General features: G+C 45.2%; 1 protein-coding gene across 1 annotated transcript in view; it reads left to right on the top strand.

The window, feature by feature from the left end:
* LOC116979933 (carboxypeptidase B-like) overlaps positions 1 to 19,154 on the top strand; it is a 35,042-nt gene extending 15,888 nt beyond the window's left edge. The window contains exons 2-11 of the mRNA XM_033031882.1: positions 4,615 to 4,690; positions 4,789 to 4,913; positions 5,588 to 5,690; positions 8,392 to 8,493; positions 9,749 to 9,853; positions 10,715 to 10,825; positions 12,848 to 12,938; positions 14,576 to 14,778; positions 17,331 to 17,415; positions 18,928 to 19,154. Coding sequence (XP_032887773.1) covers positions 4,615 to 4,690; positions 4,789 to 4,913; positions 5,588 to 5,690; positions 8,392 to 8,493; positions 9,749 to 9,853; positions 10,715 to 10,825; positions 12,848 to 12,938; positions 14,576 to 14,778; positions 17,331 to 17,415; positions 18,928 to 19,115 — 1,189 coding nt within the window. The 3' untranslated portion in view covers positions 19,116 to 19,154. The remainder of the gene's footprint in view (positions 1 to 4,614; positions 4,691 to 4,788; positions 4,914 to 5,587; positions 5,691 to 8,391; positions 8,494 to 9,748; positions 9,854 to 10,714; positions 10,826 to 12,847; positions 12,939 to 14,575; positions 14,779 to 17,330; positions 17,416 to 18,927) is intronic.
* Positions 19,155 to 20,370: the final 1,216 nt, after the last annotated feature.

Raw genomic sequence — 20,370 nt, 5'->3', positions numbered from 1 at the left:
CCACTGTACCCAAGACTCATTCCCGGCCAAAGGGAGGAGGAACAAATAGGACATAGAGGAGTGCAGCACAGGAACAGGCCCTTCAGCCCACGTTGTCTGTACTGACCCTGATGCAGGATAGAGCAGATAGAACATAGAGCAGTACAGTACAGGAACAGGCCCTTCAGCCCACGTTGTCTGTACTGACCCTGATGCAGGATAGAGCAGATAGAACATAGAGTGGTACAGTACAGGAACAGGCCCTTCAGCCCACGTTGTCTGTACTGACAATGATGCAGACCATAATATAGCAGTACAGCACAACAACAGGCCCTTCAGCCCACAATGTCTATACTGACCATGATGCAGGATATAGCAAATAGAACATGGAACAATACAGCACAGGAACAAGCCCTTTGGCCCTCGACGCCTGTGGTTCCTAAAATACCAAATTAAACAAATCCCATCTGCCTGCACATGGTCTGCACCTCTCCATAACCTCCCTGAATTTTGATAGGCCCCTTAATCGTTGTACAGTACATATTTCCACCACCTCCCCTGGCAGTGGATTCCAGGCACCTACCACTATGCTTGTCTTATACATCCATTAATCTTTCCCTCTCACCTTAAAGCTGTGCCCTCTAGTATTTGACATTTCTGCCCTGACTGCCTACATATAATAAACTCTAGCATAACCAGTGCCCTGCGAATCAGAAAGCAAGGACGGCCCGTTGGCACAACGGTAGAGCTACTGCCTTACAAGGCCAGAGACCAGGGTTCGATCCTGACTGTGGGTGCTTGTCTGTATGGAGTTTGTACATTCTCCCCATGATCTGTGTCACTTTTCTCCATGATCTTTCGTTTCCTCACACACTCCAGCCACATGCAGGTTTGAAGGTTAATTGGCTTGGTAGAAATGGTAAATTGTCCCTAGTGTGTGTAGGGTAGTGTTAATGTGCAGGGAAAGCTGGTTAGTGTGGACTCGGTGGGCCGAAGGGCCTGTTTCTTCTCTGTATCACTGAAACTAAAACAAAATAAAGATTTGCACGACATTGTGTTAATAAGTGTATTTATAGTAGTGTATTTAACAGGAGCTGGGATAGGCATTTCAGCCCTTCGATCCTGCTCTGCCATTTACGACTATCACGACTGCTCTTCAACATTATCACAGCATCCCCATTCTCTTCCTTGCCTTTTGTATGGACAGGTACATACTGGTTGTGTTCTCTGTAGTTATACTATTATGGGGAAATAGCCCCATGAAACTTTAAAGAAAGACTTACATAAAACTATTTTATGATGTTCACCCACAAAATTCTGTTCATCTATTTTGAAAGCTTTTAACTGTCGGGTATTGTGGACAACTTGTTGGCATACTTGAATATTTATCATGTCTGGTCCTATTTAGCATTGCTTTTTTGTAAGAGCACGACTCTTAAATAAAGTTTTCCCTCTATTGTCATCAGTTAACTTTAATAAACATATTTCAATGTGCTATAACAGTGAGCTGCCTCCATTATTCGAGTAATATGTTGCATATCAAAAGAAAGGTGTTGCATTGATCCACCAAGTTTCAATGTTATGCAATGTCCCAAAGCACTTCAGACAATGAGATTCTCTTTAGAGAGAACTGTTAGGAAATTCAAGAGTAAGGAGCATTTCATTGTCATCTGTACCAACAACGGAACAATCTAATTCTTACTTGATGCAGCATAACAGGGCTGCAAACACAATACACATAGATAACATTTAATCCGCAAAAAATCAATCAATTCATAATCCCAATCATAGTGTAAATAAAAGCTCAAAGTCTTTAGTGCAAACATAGTATATAGTTCATAGCTTAGTGCTATGTAGTGTGCAAGAGTCTGATGGTTTTGGGAAGAAGGTAGACACAAAATGTTGGAGTAACTCAGCGGGACAGGCAGCATCTCTGGAGAGAAGGAATTCCTTCTCCAGAGATGCTGCCTGCCCTGCTGAGTTACTCCAGCATCTTGTGTCTACCTTCGATTTAAACCAGCATCTGCAATTCTTTCTTACAGGTTTTGGGAAGAAACTGTTCTTGAACCTGGTGGTCATGGTTTCAGACTTCTTTACCTTCCTCCCTATGTTAGGAAAGAAATGAGAGCCAGGGTAGTGTGGGTCTATGATGACACTGGCTGCCTTTTTGAGGCAGAACCTCCTATGTATAGATCCCCATAGATAAATGTAGATCCTAAAGATGAATTCCATGGCTGATAGGATACAGCAAACTCCCACTTCCAGAAATGAGATAAATGATCATGTCAGGGAGGAACTGCAGATGCTGATTCATGCCAAAGATAGACACAACATACTGGAGTAACTCAACGGGTCAGGCAGTATCTCTAGAGAAAATAAATAGGCAACGTTTCAGGTAAGAACAACTTCTTCAGACGTAATGACAGAAATGGCCAGAACAAAACAGGGCCGGCAACAGATGAACGCAGGAAGGGTGGAGTCCATAATGGCCTATTGAGGGCTGAGGAAAATGACAGGGATACAAGGATGCGAACAGTGGAACTAGTAAGATGACTAGGGTGTGGGTGGGTGGGGGGGGGGGGGGGGGTGGAGAAGGGGGGGGGGGGGGGGGGGGAGAGGGGGGGAAATGTAGGAAGTACTTGAAATTAGATAAATCAATATTCATACCACTAGGTTTTAAGCTACCCAAGTGAAATGTGAGGTGTTTTTCCTCCAATTTGCAATGTGGCCTTGCACTGACAGTGGAGGAGGCTGAGGACAGAAAGGTCAGTGTGGGAATGGGAAGGGCAGTTGAAATGTTTAGTTACTGGTAGAACGTACAAACTCCATACAAACAGCACCTGCAGTTAGGATCGAACCCGGGCCTCTAGCGCTGTGAGGGAGGAACTCTATCACTACATCAATGTGCCGCCCAAATATATACCATACATACATTCCTATACTACTTTAAAGCTTATTGAAAAATGGTCAATGTTGCAAATGGTTCTTCCACATTACTCCACCACATGGCCATCCTCATTGCCCAACTTAAAGTCAAGTGCAGCACCCTCCCTAGTACAACTCGCTACTTTCTTTAAGAAACCTTCCTGGAAACATTCAACAAATTCCAGCCCTCCGGGCCCATACATTAGGCAATCCCTGGCCCGTGACCACATATTTCTGCTCACGTTTTAGATTTCCGGCATCTGCAGCTTTCTAACTTTCACATTTTCAGATCCTAATTTTGCAAGCCTGCTGGACGTATGTATGTGTAGAGAAACCTCTTGCAAAAAGATCCTTTCAAAACACCCCCTTCCAATCCAAACCACCTACCTGATTCCCGCCTTGTTTATGCGAAATGGCTGCCTGGTCAGAAGCTGATAAAATATGATTTGTGGAGGTGCCAGTTTTAATCCCATTACGGAGATTAAGGACATTAATTCTTAAAACGAAGGAACTTCAAGGTTGTGCAAGTTATAAATTCCACCGTATCAGTAAATAACAAAGTGTTAGGACAGGTGGCAGCTCACCCTGAGGGTATATAAAGGCAGCATCAAGGCAGCTGGATTTTCAGAAGGATGAAGGTTTTTTGTCTCCTTGGGCTGGTTACAGCCGTCCTGGCTGGTACTAGTCCAGAACGATTCGATGGGTAAGGCAACACTCATGTACATTGCATTATATTAAATGGGCTTCGGAGTGTAAAAGATCTGACTCTTTGGTTATGGCCTCTACTTAATGAGGGTTAGAGAACAGGAGCATGGAAACCATGGCTGCAATTACACCTGGCTTTGTCCAGACCACTCCTGGAGTAATGTGGGCAACCTTGGTCACCAAATCCAGGGACAGAGTCGGAGGACTAGATCGCTTGGTATGTGGAGGTTGTCCTATCACGATTAACCAGGACCAGCTCATGGTCTCTGGATGAGAAGAAAGGGAAGTGTCCACAATGGGACATTCAGGATTCTGAGTGGGATAAACAGGTTGGTTGCTCAGAGGCCGTTTCCTGAGACTGGAGATATTCCAGGATAAGTAGTCAGAGATGTTGAGAAACTCTTTTATTAAGAGGGATGGTGAGCCTACTGCGGATGCCGGTAGATACTGAGTTACTGGGAATATTCAAGGGTTAAGGCCAATGTAATTATGGACCAAGTGATCAGATAGGACATTGGATTCACCATCCCTAATCATTAGCGGTGCAATGGTAGAGTTGCTGCCTAACAGCGCCAGAGACCCGGGTTCAAACCTGACCACGGATGTTGTCGGTACGGAGTTTGCATGTTCTCCCTGTGACCTGCGTGGATTTTATCCGGGTGCTCCGGTTTTGTCCCACATTCCAAAGACGTACAGGTTTGTAGGTTAATTGGTTTCTGTAAATGGTCCCTAGTGTGTGCTAAATTGGGTGATCGTTGGTCAGTGCTGACTTAGTGAGACAAAAGGCCTGTTCCTATGCTCTATCGCTAAACTGAACTGAACTAAACTAAACTAAACTCAAGGGCCAAACAGTAAACCTTTGGATCGAGTGGTCAGATAGGACTTTGATTAACCATATGTAACAATAGTTGATTAGGCTTGGAGGACGATTTGGCCCGCATCCTGCTCCTGTCTCTTTATGGTTTACTAGCCATTCATGTTCTGCCGTTTTGTTTCCTTGCAAAGGGAGAAGGTGTTTCGCCTGAAGCCGAACAGTGAACCGGGCGTGGGTTTTATAAGAAGCCTGGCTGATTACGCAACGGTATGACCTGAAGATCTAAACCTCTTAAAGGTGCTTCTCAGTGGGGGAAAGAAATGAGCAAAGGAACTCAATCTCTCTATTTTTCTCACTCTATCCAGGTTGATTTATGGCAACCAGATTCCTTCGACCAAGTGGCGGCGGATGTCACTGTGGATATCCGTGTTAGCGCCGAGGATGCAGCGAATGTTCAAGAGCTTCTGGAAGAGAGTGGCCTAGAATATGAGTACGTTTTCTTGACCCTCCAATGTTTCAGTTCACATGGGGCTGTCAATATCCTGCTGCTCAACGGCACACAGTTGCTGCTTTACGGCGCCAGGGACCCGGGTTCGATCCTGAGTACAGGTGCTGACTGTATGGAGTGTGTACGTTCTCCCTGTGTCCACAGAGGTTTTCTCCGGGTGCTTTGGTTTTCTCCAACATTCCAAATACATAGAGGTTTGTGGGTTAATTGGTCTATGAAAAAATTGTGAATTGTTACTAGTGTGTAGGATCGTGCTAGTGTACGGGATGATCGCTGGTAGGTGTGGACTCGGCGGTTCCAAGGGCATGTTTCTGCACTGTACCTCTAAAGTTTCATGTCTAAATCTGTGGAAGGAAATGGACAGACAACATTTTGTGTCGAGCTTCTTCTTTAGACTGTCAATGTCCCTCCACAGACGCTGCATTGAGTTACTCCAGCAGTTCGTTATTTGCTCAAAACTCTAAAATCTTGCCTGTAACCCAGTTCCAAGTCCTTCTTTCACCTGTGACCTCCCAACACTTACAGCACTATCTTTGGCTGTACTAAATGTTTACTAAAGTGCTGAAGCTAGTCATTATTATAACAATTTAATTTTCTCTCTCTCCCCAACCCACCCCCATCCACCATCACCCTCCTTCCCCGCCAACCACCTCCAGGGTTTTAATTGAAGACCTGCAAGTAATGATTGATCAACAACTCGACAATAAGGAGCGTTCAGCCTCTGTGCACAGTTACATGATGTACAATGACATGGAAACGGTGCGTACTGACTCATGAGGCAATTTGGGTGCCAAAGAACTGCTGGATAAGTTGTGAATGATGTATAGTTGAGAAATACACTGGATGTCCAGGGCTTCATAGACGGTCATATTAATATCAGTATGCAGAATCTCTGCCAAAATAGAACTTAGAACATAGAACAGTAAAACAGCGAAACAGGAATAGGAACAGGAGCAGGACCTTCGGCCCACAAGGTCTGTGCCGACTATAATCTAAAATCTCTGGACCCCTTCCTCCACCCTAGTCGTTTTACCAGTTCCACAATAATACATATTGTTTTTCTCTTGAAATCACACGTTCCCTAGTCAATAAAATCTCTCCCTCAGCAACAGGCAAGCCAGGCACAGTCCTGCCTGAGGTCATTTGCCTGATTGTTTCTGGACTTTTCTTGCCTCCAGCTCTTCACCTCACCCCCTTTTTTTGGGAGTTTTCTGGAAATAATACAGAAGGTGCGGGCTCAGTTCATTCCAAAGAGGAAGAAAGATTCCAAGGGGAGCTGACATGGATAGAAAATTGGTTGGCAGACAGAAAACAAAAAGTAGGGATTAACGGGTCCCTTTCAGAATGGCAGGCAGTGACTAGTGGGGTACCGCAAGGCTCGGTGCTGGGACCGCAGCTATTTACAATATACATCAATGATTTAGATGAAGGGTTTCAAAGTAACATTAGCAAATTTGCTGATGACACAAAGCTGGGTGGCAGTGTGAACTGTGAGGAGGATGCTATGTGAATGCAGTGCAGGGTGACTTGGACAGGTTGGGTGAGTGGCAGATGCATGGCAGATGCAGTTTAATGTGGATAAATGTGAGGTTATCCACTGTAGCAAAGTCAGGAAGGCAGATTACTATCTAAATGGTGTCAAGTCAGGAAAAGGGGAAGTACAACGGGATCTGGGGGTCCTTGTTCAACAGTCAATGAAAGTAAGCGTGCAGGTACAGCAGGCAGTGAAGAAAGTGAATGGCATGTTGGCCTTTATAACAATAGGAGTATAGGAGCAAATAGGTCCTTCTGCAGTTGTACAGGGCCCTAGTGAGCCAAAACCTGAAGTATTGTGTGCAGTTTTGGTCCCCTAATTTGAGGAAGGACATTCTTGCTATTGAGGGAGTGCAGCGTAGGTTTACACGGTTAATTCCCAGGATGGCGGGACTGTCAAATGCTGAGAGAATGGAGCGGCTGGGCATGTCCTAAACTCTGGAGTTTAGAAGGATGAGAGGAGATCTTATTGAAACATATAAGAATATTAATGGTTTGGACACGCTAGAGGCAGGAAACATGATCCCAATGTTGGTGGAGTCCAGAACCAGGGGCTATAGTTTAAGAATAAGGGGTAAGCCATTTAGAACGGAGACGAGGAAACACTTTTTCTCATAGAGAGTTGTGAGTCTGTGGAATTCTCTGCCTCAGAAGGCGGTGGAGGTCGGTTCTCTTGATACTTTCAAGAGAGAGCTAGATAGTGCTCTTAAAGATAGTGGAGTCCGGGGATATGGGAAGAAGGCAGGAATGGGGTACTGATTGGGGATGATCAGCCGTGATCACATTGAATGGCAGTGCTGGCTTGAAGGGCCGAATGGCCTACTCCTGCACCTATTGTCTATTGTCTATTATCATCATGTGAACCGAGACACAGTGAAAAACTTTGAATGCGAGCTATCCAGTCAAATCATACTATGCATGGGTACAATCAAGCTGTGCAGGGTGAAAAATACCAGATGCAGAATATAATGCTACAGTGTTGTCATGTTACACTTGCAGAGAAAGTGCAGCTTAAACAAGAAAATGTGCAAGAGCTTCAATGGGATAGGTTGGGAGATTAGACCGGCACCCTTAGTTTATGAGAGGACTGTTCAGTAGTCTGATAACAGTGGGGAAGAAGTTGTACCTGAATCTGGTGGTACGTGCGTTCAACCTTTCGTATCTTCTGGCTGATGGGAGAGGGGAGAAGAGGGAATGACCAGTGTGAGAATGGTGCTTGGTTATATTGGCTGCTTTCCCGAGGCAAGGTGTAGTGAGGATGGAGTCTATGGGGGGGAGGGGAGGGGGAGAAGCTGGATTATGCGATGGTCTGGGCTACATTAACAACTCTCTGCAATGCAGAGCTCCTGCCAAACCAAGCTGTGATGCATCCCAATAGGATGCTTTCTATGGTGTATCCATAGATGTCGGTAAGAGTCATTGGAGACATGCTGCACTTAGTCTTCTGACTGTGAAGACCGGATCTAACTTGATTATATCAAACCCTGGGATTAAACCAGTGATGACCAGAGATGCCATACAGGGGAAGGAGGAAAGACTCATTCCAATTATCTTTTGTCTACATTTTAGGGAACGATAACCAACAATTACATTTCAGTGTGTAGGAAGAAACATCAGATGCTGGTTTAAACCAAAGATAGGCACAAAATGCTGGAGTAACTCAATGGGACAGGCAGCATCTCTGGAGAGAAGGAATGGGTGACGTTTCGGGTCGAGACCCTTCTTCAGACTGATAGTCAGTCCTCAATTTATATTTCAGTCTCTGATGCCACAACCTCCAGAGTGCAGAGAGTTACTATTGAGAGCAGTTAACACTTCAGAAACACTTTTGTAGGCCATTTGCAATAGTGGGCAATGTGTGTTAAGGTTAATGTATAAATCTTGTCTTTATATATTTTTTTAAATGTTCCATTTTCATCTGAAACAGATCAACGCCTGGATTACTAGCACCGTCGCCAGAAATGCAAACATGATGTCTCTCACAGAAATCGGAACCAGCTATGAAGGAAGGCCAATCTATGTCGTCAAGGTAGCTACAGTTATTTCTTTGAATATTTTTGCTTAGTTTAGTTTAGTTTAGTTTAGAGATACAGCGTGGAAGCAGGCCCTGCGGACCACCGAGTCCGCACCGACCAGCAATCTCCACGTACACCAGTTCAATCCTGCACACAAGGGACAATGTACAGAAGCCGATTAACCTGCAAACCTGTGCATCTATGATATGTGGGAGGAAACCGGAGCACCCGGAGAAAACCTACCAGTCACGGAAAGAACGTACGAACTCCGTACAGACAGCACTCCTAAACAGGATTGAACCCAGGTCTCTGGTGATGTGAGGCAGCTGCGCCACTGCGCCGTTTAATTTAGTTTTGAAATACAGCGTGGAAACAGGCCCTTTGGCCCACTGAATCCACAGCGAACTTCGATCACCCGTTCCCGCTATGTTATCCAAGTTTCTCATCCGCTCTCTACAAACTAGAGGCAATTTAAGAGGCCAATCAACCTACAAACCTGCACGTCTTTGGGATGTGGCAGGAAACATCCACAGGTAGAATGTGCAAACTCCACACAGACAGCACTCAAGGTCAGGATTGAGCCTGGGTCTCTGGCTCTGTAAGGCAGTAGTTCTACCAGCAGTGAGGAACAATTACGTAAAGGTTACAGAGGCCAAATCTAGTGTTCGGTGGAAACAGCTAAGTTGTTAGAAATATCTGGGAAATATATTTAACTTAGAGAAAGGAACCAATGGTGCTTTATTTATCACATGTACCGAGGTGCAGTGAAGTTCATTTTTGTATACAGTTCAGTACAGGTATCACTATACATAAGCACTTAGATCCATCTTAGACAAGCATCTCAGATACAGTACAAGTGTATAGCTGTAGTACAGTGAGACAATACACAGAGTCCCAGTTTTTGGCTCAATTTTCAAGCCGCCATTTTCAAACCAGGGTATTTGATTCAACCCAAGCATACCTGAAATAAATGCAAGTTGATCATGTAGAGAGCTTATTTGCAGAAAAGGTTTCTATTTCCAGAATGAGTGGAACTGAGCTACTTGATACAATAAAAATAGAATGGTTTCTTATCCATTTTGGAGAAAGACTTAGAGGCAGGTAGATTAGGCCCTGGAATGGTAGGGGTGATCTCAGTGCATCTGCTTCACCATCTAACACGACGGATTGAGCAGATGAGCTAAGACCCGTTTTTTAACATTCAGCTCCTCATTGATATATTTCCATGCTATGAAAATAAATGACTGTTTATTTCATTCTTTGTTAAAGATCGGCAAGAAAACAAGTCACGCTAAACCGGCGATCTTTATGGACTGTGGGATGCATGCAAGGGAGTGGATTTCTCCAGCATTTTGCCAGTGGTTTGTGAAGGAGGTCAATATAAAAATTTGGCTGTTTACATTTTGATATAGATTGTTAAAAATAATATGATTGAGTTATGCCACAACTACTATACACGTCCAAGACTGCCAGTGTGTGTTAACGTGTTATTAATGTGGCAATATCTTAAAGTAATAAAAAGCAACTGCGGATGCTGGTTTATACCATAGATAGGCACAACATGCTGGGTTAACTCAGTGGGTCAGGCAGCATCGCTGGAGTATATATGGATAGACGATGATTCGAGTCAGGATCCTTCTTCAAAGTTATGAGAAAGGTTGAGGAGTCCCGGCCCGAAACATCGCCTATCCATTTTCTCCAGAAATGCTGTCTAACCCGCTGAGTTACTCCAGCACTGAGTCTCAATGATATAAAGTATGTTGCCAACCAGACAGCCAGGTTCTGTCACCAGGTAATGATTAACAGAGTTATTTTAGTCCAACGTTCATTATTCCGTTACTCTTTATTCTGAAGTTAGGAATATACCTTTAAATTATGTTTTAGATTGTGAGCATCATGTGTATCAACAAAATCAAATGTTCTTCTCATGTAATAATTGAGCACAGACACACAAACCCTACAGGTGAGGTGGTGAGTCTATACTCAGTGCACGATGGCTTGTGAGTCAATAGCCAGCAAGAGAATAAACAGATCATAGATTGATGTAAACATAACACCTTTTTAAATTGCAAAATTGCTTTGATTTGCACAGAGCCAATTATTTCCTGCAAATAAAATTAGCTTCTGCAGTGAAATCTTTATTTATCAATATAAGGCCTCATGGGCATTTTAATATCAATGTATTCAATGTAAGGCCTGTACTTTGTGGATGAGAGATATGTCTGTCATCTCTAGGCAGTGGATACTTATGGATCGGATCCCACTCTTACCCACATCCTGGACTCCGTGGACATCTTTATTGTCCCCGTTATCAATGTTGATGGATATTCCTACACCTGGTCAAACGTAAGTACAATAACAACATTAAAAAGATGGGAAATGTTTACTACGATTACATTCACTTTGGTTTAGATACAATGTGGAAACAGACCCTTCGGCCCACTGAGCCCAGCACCAACCAGCGATCCCCACACATTAACGCTATCCAACATACTCGGGACAATTTACATTGATACCAAGCCAGAGTGTGGGAGGAAACCAAAGGTCTCAGAGAGAACCCACACAGGTCACGGGGAGAACGTATAAACTCTGTACCCATAGTCAGGATCAAGCCCAGGTTTCTGGCACAGTAAAGCAGCAACTCCACCACTGTGCCACCATGCCGCACAACTGTGCTGCCCCTGATGTATTGGAGTGCACATATAATGGCTCTTTGAATAGTGCTCATTCTTCTTCCTTGGCAGTTGCCTGGGATTCTGCGGTGAATGGTGAGGTCAATGTGAGATCAGCAGACCCTCCCACAGGTGGGGCAGGAGAGTGGGTGGCTTGTAAGCTGATGCACTTCCTCTGTTCCGGGTTGCTCCGTGCTTTGGCCTTAAAGATCTCAGTACCATCCCCAGAGCTCTTTCCCCACTTTGGGTGGTCATGGGCCAGAGGTTCCCTGAGGTGTGGTCCATGATATACTTGGGTACGGAGTTATGGCAGATTAGCTCGTTTTTCCCACTGCCCACCTTTTCCCTTGGCAGAGCATTGGTTTCAGGAGTCTGGTGTTGGCCAAGTGCACATTGGCCGTGTGAGTGCAAGTCATGGACACATAGAGACATAGACTCATACAGCATGAAAACAGGCCCATCGGCCCTACCTGCCCGCACCGCCTTACATGTCCAACCTACACTAGTCCCACCTGCCTGTATTTGGCCATATCCATCTAAACCTGTCCTATCCATGTTCCTGTCTAAATGTTTCTTAAACATTGTGATTGTATCTGCCTCAACTATCTCCTCTGGCAGCTTGTTCCATACACCCACCAGACTTTGTGTGAAAATGTTACAGTCATGATCACAGTGAATGGCTCAAAGGGCCGAATGGCCTACTGCTGCACATATTGTCCATTGTCTTTTGTCACCCCTCAGATTCCTATCAAATCTTTTCCTCCTCACCTTAAATCTATGTCCTATGGTTCTTGATTCCCCTACTCTGGGCAAGAGACTGTGCACCTACTCGATCTATTCCTTTCATGATTTTGTATGCTTCTATAAGATCACCCCTCATCCTCCTGCACACCAAGGAATAAAGTCTGAGCCTGCTTAATTTTCTCTATAACTCCGGCCCTCGAATTGTGGCAGCATCCTGATAAATCTTCTCTGCACCCTTTGGCCTTGATGCAGGGAACAAGGCTTCCACTCCTCACCTAGAAACCGATGTGCACACACATTCAGACTCAACAAGAGACTAACGCAAAAATATATACGCCCACACAGACACACAGACACACAGACACAGAGACACACACACACACAAACACACACACACACATATTCATCTCGAGGCAGACGCACTCACAAATCTCTGGAGACAGATGTACCTTCATGCAGTCACACATTCATCACTGTACACACACTGAAAAACACATATACGTGTGTATGCACACTCATCTCAATACTGCATAAGCACACTCATACATAATATACAACACTCAGCTAGATACAATGCAAACACATACCTGCACACCCGTCCAGGTACACATACAAACACATGCCCACACACGTGTCCAGACACATGTACACATACGTGCTTCAATGCGCCATTAATGTGCTTTGCCCTTATCAGGTTACTCTCAGTTGCCTGCACTGCATTTGTGTCCATTTCCACATCAAATCTTCACTGTTCATTAGGACAAAGCCTGGGAAATTCCCAGTGGAATCAGATACCACTGACATAGGCTACTCGGCCTTCAAGTCCATGCTAGTCCAGGGAAGGAGCTATCCATTGAGGCCCCCACTCATTTGCCAATACTTCCTCTTTCTGTATCATGGTGGACCGTGGGAGATCCATCATCCTTAACCTCTGTCATTCATCTATCTGAAGAACCGTATGTGGAGAAAGACCCGATCGAGGAATGCCGGGAGCAACTGCCGAGGAGTTGACCCCAACAGAAACTGGGATGCGGGATGGTGCAGTAAGTAGTTTGCAAGCAGCTGTCCCATGGTTTGAGTGGAAGGGTTGTGTGGGACGGGATGAGGTTGAGGAGTTTCCTCAGCCACATACACACATACACCACACATATATCCATAGACACAAAATGCTGGAGCAACTCAGCGGGTCAGGCAGCATCTCTGGAGAAAGAGAATAGGTGACGTTTCAATTTGGAACCATTCTTCAGACTGGAAGTAGAGGTGGAGGGGACAGGGGAGAAATAAACTGGAGGCAAGAAAAGGCCAGAACAAATCAGGGGCGGCAACTGATGACCTAAGGAAGGGTGGAGCCCAGAATGGCCCATTGTTGGCTGGGGAAGGTGTGATAACAAGAGGGATACGAGGATGTGACCAGTGGAACCGGTAGGACAACAAGGGTGGGCGAAGGTGGAAGCGAGGGGAGGGGAGAGAATGCAGGAGAAGAGGCAGCTGGCAGTGGTGGAACGAGGGACGTTGAAAAGACGAGAATTAGAGACAGGGAGGGTTATAACTGGAATAGATCACTGAGATAAACAGGCCAGGCTTATTTACAGCACACATGTATACACAGATAGAATAACTGTTTATAGTAATACTTGTGAATGTAGTGGTTTCCTAAGAAGGTTCACCTATAGCCTCTAGAATAGTTTTGCTTGAAGCATCGGACAATCGTTCCTCTTATCTTTGATGCTGACTGAACAATGTATGGTCCTGGTACTTACTGTAGGCTGCATTACAGTGCAGGGAGACACTGGGGTCCACACTCAAATAGACAGGCACACAGAAACACATGGATGCAATCACAGACAGCCACACATACACTCAGACAGACAGACACGCACACAGTCAGCAGATAGACACACATACAACATACACATACACTCCGACTCACAGACACTTACACACTAGATGTGCAGGCACACACACATGGATATGTACTCATAAACTCAGACACACACACGTACACTCACAGACAAATTCATACACACACATAGACAGACAAAAACATACACACATATGCACACGCACACTCTCACAGACAAATGCATACAATTAGACACTCACACATATATGCACACATACACATAAACAGATGTACACACACTCACAGATGCACACATGCCCACAAAGACACATAGACTCAAACACACACACCATGTACGGACACAGACAGAAAGGCACACGCATAAACAGACGCAATCCACACACAAACTAACACACACAAACATACACACACACTTAGACACGCACACACAAACTCACACATCAACACAAACACATTCACTCTCCCGCTTGCTCACTCACACACACACGCTCTCACACTCACACATGCATGCACACACACACACATGCCCTTTCACTCTCACATATGCACACACACACAAACACACACACACACTAGCATACAAACACACGCACACACTAGCACACAAACACACGCACACAACACACACACACACACACGCACACAAACACGTGCACACACACACACACACACCACACGCACACACGCACAGAAACACACACGCACACAAACACACACGCGCACACACACGCACACAAACACACGCGTGCACACACACATGCGCGCGCACACACACACACACACAAACACACCTTACTGTCCCATTGTGTCTGGCAGCTGTCGGTGCCTCATCAAATCCCTGTGCCGAGACCTACTGTGGGCCTAAGGCAGAGTCTGAGAAGGAGGTCAAAGTTGTTGCAGACTTCATCCGTCTCCACAGGAACAGCATCAAGGCCTATCTCACAGTCCACTCGTACTCGCAGATGTGCCTCTTCCCGTACTCCTACACCTACGACTTGGCTGCAAATCACAATGAACTGGTGAGTATCTCAGTACATCAGTGCATCACCGACAGTGTCAGGTGCAGCAACATCTGCTACAAATCTAAATCCTCTCTATGTTATTTGGTGAAGGGCTGTGCAGCAAATTCTCAGTTTGGAACGTACCTCCCTTTTCACAGGGTTCTCCACTCCCTCCACTACCCTCACCCAGTTACCAAGGCAGAAAAGGACACAAAGTGCTGGAGTAATCAGCAGGTCAGGCAGCATCTGTGGCGAACATGGATAGGTAACGTTTCAGGTGGAACATGTTCTTTTGTGTAAAGCAGCTTCTGCAGTTCCTTGTTTTGCCATTTTGATCCCGACCCGAAAAGTCACCTATTCATGTTCTGATGTTACCTGACCTGCTGTGTTACTCCAGCACTTTGTGTCCTTTTGTGTAAACCAGCATCTGCAGTTCCTTGTTTCTTCCCAGGCACAAAATTCCTTCCTCGCTATGGTGGAGTCAGATGCCTACACATTTTAGTTTTTAGTTTAAAGAAACAGCACAAAAACAGGCCCTTCAGCACACCGAGTCCACGCCGACCAGCGATCTCCGTACACTAGCACTATCCTACACATTAGGGACAATTTATAATTATACCGAGCCAATTAGCCTACAAACCTGTACGTCTTTGGAGTGTGGGAGGAAACTGGAGTTCTCAGAGGAAAACCCACGCAGGTCGCGGGGAGAACATACAAACTCCGTACAGACAGCACCCGTAGTCAGGATCGAACCCGGGTCTCTGGCGCTGTAAGGCAGCAACTCTACCGCTGCGCCACCTTTGGGGTCTTGGATACCCCGTATCTTGGGGCATCTACACACATCAGCTGGGAGGTGGTGAGGGCCAGATTGTGCGCTGTCCACAACAAAGGAACAGGAGTGGGGAAGGATAGTGCTCTGAAACTCTCATGGCAAATAATTGATCTGACGACTCATTGGGGGATTAAAAAAAACAATGGATAATTATCAAAGCAGCCAGATTAGAAACATTCAGATGAGTACTGGGTCTCCACTGCACCTATTTCCACTGGCTTTAGAGTTTCAAATTAGGACGCACATTGTTGCAGGTGCAATGAAGGGGTGGCCCAGTGGCACAGCTGGTAGAGCTGCTGCCTCATAAATTGACAGATCCGGGTTCAATCCTGACCTCGGGTGCTGTCTATGTGGAGTTTGCATGTTCTCCCTGTGACTATGTGAGTCTCCTGCAGGTACTCTGGTTCCTTCCCACATTTGAAAGACATGTGCGTTTGTAGGTTATTGGCCTCTGCAAATTGTCCTCAATGCTGAGAGAAAAGGAATGGATGAGAAAGTGGGATAACAAGTTCACAAGTTATAGGAGTAGAATTAGTCCATTCAGCCTGTCAAGTACACTCCGCCATTTAATCATGGCTGATCTCTGTCTCCTAATCCCATTTTTCTGCCTTTTCCCCATAACCCTTGACCCCCGTTCTAATCAAGAATTTTTTTACCTCGGCCTTTAAAATATCCACTAACTTGGCCTAATTGGTTAATTGGCTTTGGTAAAATTGTAAATTGTCCGTAGTGTGTAGGATAATGTTGGAATCCTGGGGGTGATCGCTGATCGGCGCAGATTTGGTAGGCCGAAGGACCTGTTTCTGCGTTGTATCTCTACAGTTCAAAACCCGACGTGACTCGATTTGACTTGACTTGCTTCTTAGGCAATGATTAGTGGATTATTCCTAGTTGCGCCATTGGATTAGATGCTACAGTTGGCCTTGGTGTCTCCAGACCTGCCATTTGGAAGTAGACATAAAATGCTGGAGTCACTCAGCAGGTGCCAGTTTACTCCAGTACTTTGTGCCTTTTTTTGAAAACCAGCATCTGCAGTTCCTTATATCTACAGTGGCGATAGATCAAGCAGAGATCTCATCCAATTCTTATCTTAATGCATTATGCAATGCTGCAAACAGTTAAGTTTGGATGCGAAGGCCTCACTAATGATGTTGCGTGCAACCATGCTATTGATTGGCTTTGATACAGAGACCGCCAATTTGATGTAGGTTACGGTGGGAGCTGTGATAATCCTTCAGCGTGGGAGGGGGAAATGGAGAAGGAAGCAGAAAGGATGAACAGTGGACTAAATTGCAGGTGTTGTTGGGGATTCATAACTGCCCACTGAACTGAAGTTTCATGTAAAGGTTGCACTTTCTAAACTTGTCTCCAACTGACAGCAATCCTCACTGGCTGCAGTGTTGCCTGAACATATTTTAATTTCCCCTTCCTAATCTGAACATCAGTCTACTCTGACTCTTCAGTGAATTACCTTATACTTGGGCATGAAGTTATTCAGGTGAGACATTAACCGAAGCATCTTTCTTACTGGTGCAACATCTGTAAGTGATTACAAGAGCAAAGGTTCCGTGTGCACTTCTGAGTTGGGGCAATGCCGGGAATGTCCTTCATTAAAGGGGACTTTTGCTTCTTACTATCTGTAAAGAACAAAATTGAGTCTTTCCTCAGACTCTGAATCTGATTACGGTGCGAATGACACCAAGCAATAAGCATTTACTCTTGCCGTTCTGTCTTTCAGAATCAGCTTGCCAAGGAAGCAACAAGCCGTCTGGAATCCCTTTACGGGACACGGTATACCTACGGGCCTGGAGCAACCACCATCTGTAAGATTTCTGTTTCTTCCAGTGTCTGATAAAACATTAACAACACTATGGGAATTGTGAACCAGAGGACATAGGTTTAAGGTGAAGGGGGAAAGATTTAATAGGAATCTGAGGGGTTACCTAAAATTATAGGATTTATTGTTCATACCAAGCTGCCCAAGCAGAATATGAGGTGCTGTTCCTTTAGTTTGCATGCGTTTCCACAACGCACCTTCACATCTTCCTGTCTGATGTCCCGGCCATACTATTCCCATCAGATAGTGGAGTGTTCGTGTCTATCTAAGAAAATGAGCCAATTTTGTCCTGACCAGGTTGTCGATAACCCATTCGATCTTCTGTTTGAGAATCTGATTTATTCAATTGGTGGGAGTATGGAATGTAGGTTTAGGTTCAGGTTTAATATTGTCACTTGTACTGTGTTGCAGTGAAAAGCTTTGTTTTGCATGCACCAAATACATAGATATACCAAAGATAAACAAAATCAATTCAAAATCAAGTACAATAGATAGAGCAAAGGAGAAGACACAGAGTGCAGAATATAGTTCGCAGCAATGTAATGGAGCAGAAGATAGACACAAAAGGCTGGAGTAACTCAGCGGGCAAGGCAGCGTCTCTGAAGAAAAGGAATAGGTGACATTTCGGGTAGATACGATACGATAGCACTTTATTTATCCCAAGAGAGAAATTAATTTGCCAAGTCATAAAAAACACAAAATACATGAAACATGAAAATAACGTGACAAGTTGTAAGGCTTTGTGGATGTGTAAAGATTGTGGAGGTGGGGGGTGGGGGGGTGGTGGGTCAGTCTCAGTCTCAGTCTACCCCACGACAGAATAGGGAGGAGTTGTAAAGTTTGATAGCCACAGGGAAGAAGGATCTCCTGTGGCATTCTGTCCTGCATCTTGGTGGAACCAGTACTCCTCAGGTTGACCAGGAGGGGGTGAGCTCTATTGTCCAAGATGCTCCACAGTTTGAGGAGGGTCGAGATGCTTCTTCAGACTGAGAGTCGGGGAGAGGGAAACGGGATGTAGAAGGTACATAGAACAAATGAATGAAAGATATACAAAAAACAACGATGATCAAGTAAAGGTGGAGCCCACAATGGTCCATTGTTGCTTGTGGGGAAGGTGAGAATGAGTAATACAAACAGTGAAACTCAGCAGGATGACAGTGAAACTAGTATGGCGACTAGGATGGGGGAGGGACAGAGAGAGAGGGGATGCAAGAGTTACTTGAAGGTAGATAAATCGATATTCTAACGCTGGGTTGTAAGCTGCCCAAGTGAAATATGAGATGCTGTATCTCCAATTTGCTTTTGCCTTCACTCTGACAATATAAGAGGCTCAGTCTGCCTTGCCTACGCGATCTCCTGGTTGCCAAACACTTTAACTCCCCTTCCCATTCCCATACTGACCTTTCTATCCTGGGCCTCCGACACTGTCAGAGTGAGGCCAAAGGACTGAATGGAAGATACCTCAATAATGATCCTTTCATGTGATCTTTGTTTGCAGATCTAGCAGCAGGTGGTTCAGATGACTGGGCCTATGATATGGGCATCAAGTACTCCTTCACCTTCGAGCTCCGTGATACTGGTAGACATGGCTTCTTGTTACCGGAATCTCAAATCAAGCCGACATGTGAAGAAACAATGTTGGCCATTAAATACATCGCTAACTACGTCACCAACAACATGTATTGAAAACAACTTGTCAGTGAATAAAACAATTTGACAATCTGCCATCTATTATCATTGCTGCAGGCACGGTTGACGTTATTGTGTATAGTTCTGGTCACCACATTGCAGGAGAGGTGTGCAGAGAAAATGTACAAGGATGTTGCCAGGAGCTTTGAGGAGAAGTTGGATAGTGGATTTATAGAGGCTTAGAGCATATAGCAAATAAATAGCCCCTAGTCCATCATGTCCTTGCTGACCTCTTTCCCCATCTGTACTAATCTCACAGGCCCTTCAGCCCACTGAGTCCACACCGACCAGCAATCCCCCCCCATACACACTGTGCCACTGTACAATGAAGTGTAGCCAAAGTTCCAATAATTTATTATACAACTATTTGAAAAACTCCAATTTATTGTAATCTGATTTACCAGGTGCTGATTCCCACATCATCTTTAACAAACGGATCCCAACTCCTATGTTCCCGATAACATGCTATGGTCCAGATCCTGTATTCCTATTAACAGACAGGGGTTCCAGTTCTCACAGCCCCTCTCATGACTGGGACCCCGGTTCCCTTATGGGCCTGTCCCACTTAGGCCACTTTTTAGGCGACCGCAGGAGATTATGCAGTCGCCACATGGGTCGCCACATGTTCGCGGGTGGTTGCCGGGAAGTCGCCTTCACGGTCGCGAGGAGTTCCCGCATTCTGGGAACTAATTGCGGCCTCATTATGGTCGCCGAGAATTTTTATCATGTTGAAAAATTAGCGGCGACTAGAATGAAGCCGCCATGGAGAGGAGCGAGAATTCTCGACGTGGATCGCCAGGAGGTCCTAATGGGTCGCCAGGAGGTCGGAGGCTCTGCGAGGTTCTCGTAGGTTGTAGCCGGTGCTGACTTGTGAATTTCATTGGCTCATTGGGATAAAAAAAAAAGGTAAGCAGTAGTTTTCAGAACCAAGGATAACCGACCGGTAACGTTAAATGTCCGGCAAGCTTCACAGCTGTGTATCTCTGGCTTATTAAAAGTTGTCTCCACTCCTTCTCCCCCCTCTTTTAGAGGATTTACCTTACACTGTGCTTTAGCCATCTTTTTACAGCGCCAACCTTCCTGTTCATCGCGGTGTGTGTCAGTTTCACCTTGGCTTTGCACCATGTGACTTTTTTAGACAGCGCTCCTCCCGCTTGCCCTGTCCCCTGCCTGCATAACAGGCTGGTGAAGGAAGCGATGTGTTTGTGTGTGTGTGTTCCACTCTGACAGTCGCCGTTCCAGTTGCCGGCAG

This window comes from Amblyraja radiata, chromosome 13, assembly GCF_010909765.2.
Source record: "Amblyraja radiata isolate CabotCenter1 chromosome 13, sAmbRad1.1.pri, whole genome shotgun sequence".
Classification (NCBI taxonomy): domain Eukaryota; kingdom Metazoa; phylum Chordata; class Chondrichthyes; order Rajiformes; family Rajidae; genus Amblyraja; species Amblyraja radiata.
Note: the sequence above shows the minus strand (reverse complement) of the source record. Positions and strands in the feature narration are given on the sequence as shown.